This window comes from Corvus brachyrhynchos, unplaced genomic scaffold (genome assembly GCF_000691975.1).
Source record: "Corvus brachyrhynchos isolate BGI_N302 unplaced genomic scaffold, ASM69197v1 scaffold30, whole genome shotgun sequence".
NCBI classification, from domain to species: domain Eukaryota; kingdom Metazoa; phylum Chordata; class Aves; order Passeriformes; family Corvidae; genus Corvus; species Corvus brachyrhynchos.
Window position 1 is genome coordinate 28744 of NW_008235742.1, and position 6668 is coordinate 35411.

The 6668-nt window shown below is 59.3% G+C and overlaps 1 protein-coding gene across 1 annotated transcript in view; it reads left to right on the forward strand.

Moving 5' to 3' along the window:
• Positions 1-5196, forward strand: part of LOC108449088 (basic proline-rich protein-like) — a gene marked incomplete at its 5' end in the record, with an annotated part of 6470 nt that extends 1274 nt beyond the window's left edge. Inside the window, 2 exons of the mRNA XM_017744118.1 lie at positions 749-1556; positions 4710-5196. Coding sequence (XP_017599607.1) covers positions 749-1556; positions 4710-5018 — 1117 coding nt within the window. The remainder of the gene's footprint in view (positions 1-748; positions 1557-4709) is intronic.
• Between the last annotated feature and the right edge of the window lie 1472 nt (positions 5197-6668).

The window sequence follows — 6668 nt, forward strand, 5'->3', positions numbered from 1 at the left end:
CGCGCCCCCTGTACCCCTCCCAGTGCACCCTGTAACCTCCCATTGCACCCTGTAACCCTCCCAGTGCCACCCCATCACCTCCCAGTGCCACCCCATCACCTCCCAGTGCCACCCCATCACCTCCCAGTGCCACCCCATCACCTCCCAGTGCCACCCCATCACCTCCCAGTGCCACCCCATCACCTCCCAGTGCCACCCCATCACCTCCCAGTGCCACCCCATCACCTCCCAGTGCCACCCCATCACCTCCCAGTGCCACCCCATCACCTCCCAGTGCCACCCCATCACCTCCCAGTGCCACCCCATCACCTCCCAGTGCCACCCCATCACCTCCCAGTGCCACCCCATCACCTCCCAGTGCCACCCCATCACCTCCCAGTGCCACCCCATCACCTCCCAGTGCCACCCCATCACCTCCCAGTGCCACCCCATCACCTCCCAGTGCCACCCCATCACCTCCCAGTGCCACCCCATCACCTCCCAGTGCCACCCCATCACCTCCCAGTGCCACCCCATCACCTCCCAGTGCCACCCCATCACCTCCCAGTGCCACCCCATCACCTCCCAGTGCCACCCCATCACCTCCCAGTGCCACCCCATCACCTCCCAGTGCCACCCCATCACCTCCCAGTGCCACCCCATCACCTCCCAGTGCCACCCCATCACCTCCCAGTGCCACCCCATCACCTCCCAGTGCCACCCCATCACCTCCCAGTGCCACCCCATCACCTCCCAGTGCCACCCCATCACCTCCCAGTGCCACCCCATCACCTCCCAGTGCCACCCCATCACCTCCCAGTGCACCGTGTAACCCTCCTGGTGCCACCCCATCACCTCCCAGTGCCACCCCATCACCTCCCAGTGCACCGTGTAACCCTCCTGGTGCCACCCCATCACCTCCCAGTGCCACCCCATCACCTCCCAGTGCCACCCCATCACCTCCCAGTGCCACCCCATCACCTCCTGGTGCCACCCCATCACCTCCTGGTGCCACCCCACGGCCTTTCGGTGCCACCCCTGTCTCGGTGGAGAGAGAAAATTCCTCCCCCGGCATTAAAAATCCCTCCTTAACCCCAAATCCTGCTCTCCAGGAGGTGCCACCAGGGAATTTGGGGCCTCCTGGTGCCAGGGGGAAGCGTGGCCACCTCATGGAGCCATCCCACATCCCATGGGACAAATCCCACAGGACAAACCCCACATCCCATGGGACAAATCCCACATCCCATGGGACAAATCCTGCGCTCCCCATGGGACAAACCCCACCCTCCCCACGAGCTCTGAGGTGTCCCAGCGCAGATCCCACAGCTCTTCCTGAATCCAGAGGGAGCTTTCATCCCTATGGGAGCATCAGGTGGGAAATCCACGGCCGGGGGGTGCCAAAAGCTGTCAAGGAGCGGATTTGGGGTGACTTGGGGTTTTTTTTTGGGATGCACACGGAGCTGGGAAGTGTCACTCAAACACTGCTGGGACACTCCCAGTGCCACCAGCGCCGCTGGGAGCCGATCCAGCGCTGGGATGGAGCTGCTCCGGGGGGTGACAGCGGTGACAGCTCCGGGGTTTGATCCCGGCAGATCCAAGGGAGGCGCTGAGACGGCCCTAAAAGAGCTGAAACGCCCCTAAAAGGTGACACGTCCCCCCCCGGAGCTGCCGACAGCTCAAAAATGCATTAAAGGGAAAAATCGGAGAGTTTTGGGGAATTAAATGAGCGCTTCAAACTCATCTGCGCTCGGATCCTGCCCCGGGAGAACTCCTGTGATCCAAAATCCATGGAATTTAGGGTGGGAGGGGACATTCCCGGGTGACACGGGGCAGGACAGGGCAGTGACAGCCCCCAGGGGGTCCCAACAGGACCCAACCCCTGACCACGAGCTCACAGGAGGGACCCGGAAACATCCGGAGCTGCTTGGGGAAAAGCCGAGTTGTTTATTCCCGATTTTCGGAGGTTTTGGGGGATAAAGAGAAGGGACAGGGAAGGTTCTGGGGTCACCAGGGAGAAGGATTTAATTTGGGAAGATGATGTCGGTGACACGAGGCCGTGCCAGGAGGTGGCACTTGAGCACAGAGCCAACATCAGCCCCAAATGAGAGCTGAGACCCCAAAACAGCCCCAACCCCACTGCAGGCACCGGCAGCCTTTTCCATCCCCCCCCAAAAAAGGGGAAAAAGGCTCCTAAACCTCCTCGGTGGCCACTTCCCTGGCCCCGTGTCCCCTCCCCGTCCCCAAGCCCGCAGGAGGACGGGAAGAGCAGGAGAGCGGGGCTGGGGCTCTCAATTATTGATCGCCCGTTCCTTTTTTTGGCTCATTTATCCCAAAAAAAGGCCTTTGAAGCTCCGCCACGGGGTGAGGGCTGTGGGCTCCTCGTCCTTGATTAGCCCTGACTGTGGAGCGGGCCTTCGTCATCGTCCTCATCCTCAGCCTTGCCCTTCATCCTCATCCTCCATCCTCATCCTCCTCTTCCTCATCCTCCTCTTCCTCATCCTCAGCCTCATCTTCATCCTCAGCCTCGTCCTTCCTCCTCATCCTCAGCCTTGTCCTCATCCTCAGGCTCAGCCTCAGCTTCAGACTCGTACTTCTTCCTCCTCCTCCTCATCCTCAGGCTCAGCCTCAGCTTCAGCCTCTTCCTCCTTCTTCATCCTCTTCCACTTCCTTCATCCCCATCCTCATCCTCAGCCTTATCCTCATCCCCATCCTCATCCTCGTCCTCCATCCTCGTCCTATTCCTTTTCCTCATCCCCATCCTCTTCCTCATCCTCATCATCATCCTCAGCCTTGTCCTCATTCTCATCCTCTTCCTATTCCTCATCCTCATCCTCCCTCCTCATCCTCATTTTCCATCCTCCATCCTCATCCTCAGCCTTGCCCTTCATCCTCATCCTCCATCCTCATCCTCATCCTCATCCTCCATCCTCATCCTCAGCCTTGCCCTCATTCTCATCCTCTTCCTATTCCTCATCCTCATCCTCCCTCCTCATCCTCATTTTCCATCCTCATCCTCAGCCTTGCCCTTCATCCTCATCCTCATCCTCTTCCTCCATTCTCATTTTCCTCTTCCTCTTCCTCATCCTCATCCTCATTTTCCACCCTTCATCCTCATCCTCCTCCCTCAGCATTACCCGGGCACCCACCCGTGCCCCCCGAGCCCTTTGGGGGGTCGCTCTGGGGTCACCCCCACCCCCCAATTCCCCGTGGTTTCGCTGTTCGTGGGGGGAGCTCATCCCCGATCCCTCAGCTCGGAGCAGGGATAAATCCAGGATCCGCCCATGGGAATTCAGGCCTGGAATCCTGCCCATCCCACACCCAACCCCTTCCCATCCCAAAATCAGGAGCGGGGAAGGATTTGTGCCTCCTCAGGCTCATCCCAAACGCCTCAGCTCGGAGCAGGGACAGGCCCAGGCTCTAAATGGGAATTCAGGGGTGGAATCCTGTCCGCCCCATGTCCAATTCCTTCCAATCCATCCCAAAAGTGGGAGCAGGGAAGGATCTGTGCTGCCTCAGGCTCATCCCAAACCCCTCAGCTCAGAGCCACGATGGATCCAGGATGAAATCCCGTCCATCCCATGCCCAATCCCACCCCAAAATCACAACCGGCAAAGGATTTGTGCTCCCTCAAGTTCATCCCTCCTTTCCTCACCCTCCCTCTGCCGGGAGGAGTTTCCAGAGCCAATCCCGATCCTCTCCGGAGCTGTTCCTCGCTCGGATTTTTGCCGCAGCTCCCTCCCACCGCCATCTGTCCCTCCGCAGGCGCCCCCCGTCCAAAAAAACCCCCCCCGCCGCCCTCTGCCCCCGGGCAGCGGCTCCGTGTCCCCGCCGGGCCCGGCCCCGCGCCCCCGCTCCCGTTTTCCCATTTTTACCGCTCCCAGTCACGCTCCGGCCCTCGCAGCCCATCTCGCCGCCTCGGGAATGCGCCTTTTCCATCCCCGAATCCACCTGGAATGCTGGGGGAATATTTTTCTGCATTCCCCCTTTCAATCCCTTTCGTTTGTGGTGTCACCATCCAGCCCCGCTCCTCCTGGGAATTTGTGGGGTCCTGCCTGCGATGCTGGATCGGGAATGCGCCTTTTCCATCCCCGAATCTACCTGGAATCCTGGGGGAATATTCCTCTACATTCCCCCGACAGCAGAAATCCAAATATCCAAGGAAAAAGTACCTCGGTCCAGGGGGTTTGAACCCTCTGGGAAAGGAAGGAAAATCCAGCCCCATTTTTGGGGTGGAAACCCAAATCTCCCGGGGCCAAATTTTGGGGTGGAAACCCAAATTCCAACCCCAGTTTTTGGAGCGAAAACCCCAAATTCCAGCCCCAGTTTTTGGAGCGAAAACCCCGAATTCCAGCCCCAGTTTTGGGGTGGAAACGGGATTATCCACGGGAAACCTGCGGAGCCGTCTGGAAGATGGAGAGAAGGTGCTGGAGCTGGAGTGGGGATGTGGAGGGGACACTTGGGGACACCGGGAGGGTGCCAGGCTGCCGGGGTGACGCGGTGCCAGCGCTCCGGTGGTGGCAGCTCCCGGTCCCCGCCCGTTCCTGCGGGCACCGGGAAGAGGGAGAATCTCCATGGCAACCGAGGACAGCTCTGACCAGGGATTGGGAACCGGGAGCGGCAGATTTGGGGCCGAGCCGGGTCCGCTGTGCCACCCCCTCGGGGAGGTGATCTTGGGCCAGAATTCCCAAATTTCCTGGAAAAGTGGGGAATTTTTACCACTTTTAGCTCAGGCCAGGAAGAGGAGGATGGGATGGGATGGGATGGGATGGGATGGGATGGGATGGGATGGGATGGGATGGGATGGGATGGGGGTGGTCCCCAATTTCCAGGCTGTGGTTGGAATTCAGGGGAAGGAATTATCCCTCATGAGCCCAAATCCAGGTTTTTCATCCCAAAATGTTGTGTGGGCAAGGAATTGTTGGTGCACAATGGAGGAGGAAGAGGATGGACAGGAAGAGGGTGGAAAAGGGGCTGGGAGGGTCAAATCTCCCTTTTCACCCCGGATTTGTCACCTTTCTGTGCTCCGTGTGACACTTTGATCCCTGAATCCCCACAGAATTCCGTGATTTCCTCAGCGCTGCTCCTTGGGGTTTTGGGCACTCCAGGGGTTGTCCCCAGAGTCTGGGAATAAATGGGGAAAGGGCATGGCCATAAATGGGAACAGAGATGGGCATTAATGGGGACAGAGCTGGGCATTAATGGGGACAGAGCTGGGCATTAATGGGGACAGAGCTGGGCATTGATGGGGACAGAGCTGGGCATTGATGGGGACAGACCTGGGCATTAATAGGGACAGAGCTGGGCATTAATAGGGACCGAGCTGGGCATTAATGAGGACAGAGCTGGGCATTAATGGGGACAAATCCTGGCCATAAATGGGGACACATCCGGGGACGGGGACCCAGCTCCCAGGGCCGGATTCCTCCCGGCTGCCCTAAGAGGATTTTCCCGGCGGAAGGAAAAGCTTTGCCGGGGGCAGCGGTGACCGAGATTTCCAGGAAATCCTGCGCTGACCCCACACCGGGGCTGGCCACACTCGGCTCGATCCCTCCTTTCCTCGCGTTCCCAGGATACCCCCTGGACCAGCAGGGAATTGCAGGCTCTTCCAGCCCCCAAATCCCCTGACCAGCTGCCTCGGGACATTTTGGGAATGGCCAAGAGGTTGGAATTCAGGAAAACCCGCCTGGATCGTGGCGTGGGACATCCCTGTGCCAGCGGGGACAGCGACAAGGACACGGCAGGGACATGGGAATGGCTTCAATTCGCCGCTCACCCCCAGCCCCAGGGGTTTTGGGGAGGCTGTGGGAAGCAGGAGAAATTCCTGGAAGCTTCCAGCGGCTTCTCCAGAGGCTCAGGGCAGCTCAGGAGGAAGCGTCTGGTGGGAAGTTCCGCGGCGGGACGGGAGGGGTGAGGGATCGGGGCCGGTCAGAGGCCGGCGGTGACAGGCGGGGAGAGATCCCGGAGAGCCGGCAGAGAGAGGAAAACACCACAGATTTGTGGGATTTTGTGCTGGGAGGAGGAAAAGCATCCCGAGGGAAGAGCCACATTCCCAGAATATCCCAGCAGAACCCCGCCTGGGCGCTCTGGGAACAAAACGCCGCTGGCCGGGTCCAGGGCCAGCTCTGGAATTGCGGGATCTGGGAGCTGGATCGGGAAGAGGGAAGGGTTTGGGGGATGCTCTGCGCCGAGCCGAGGCGGGGATGTGAAGCTCGAGCCGAGCCGGGAGGAGGGAGCTGAGTCACGGCTCACACCTCGCTCCCGGGAAACGCTGGGAAAAAAGGGGGGAAAGAGGGAAAAAAGGAGAAAAAAAGAAAAAAGGGAAAAAAAGAAAAAAAAAAAAGAGGGGGAAAAGGGAAAAAAAGGGGGAAAGAGGAGGATGGAAGGCTGAGAAGGGGATTAAATGTCTCGGTGTTCCCCAAGGTGTCCCCAGCTGGTGACATTCCCGGTGCCACCCTGGGGATGCGAAGGACAAAAGGAAAGAATAAAGAGGAATTCGGGTTTTTACAGGGACGTCCGAAATCCTCATGGATTTAATGGATCCAGGTGGGTTCTGCCTCAAGCCCTTCAGGCGGTCGAAGCCGAAACAGTCCCAAATTCCATCCCCAGCACGAAGAATTCCCAAAATCCATCCTCTCCCGTCTCCCGGCTGTGCCAGGGGGCAGGGTGGGGGATGACAATTCCCACCAATC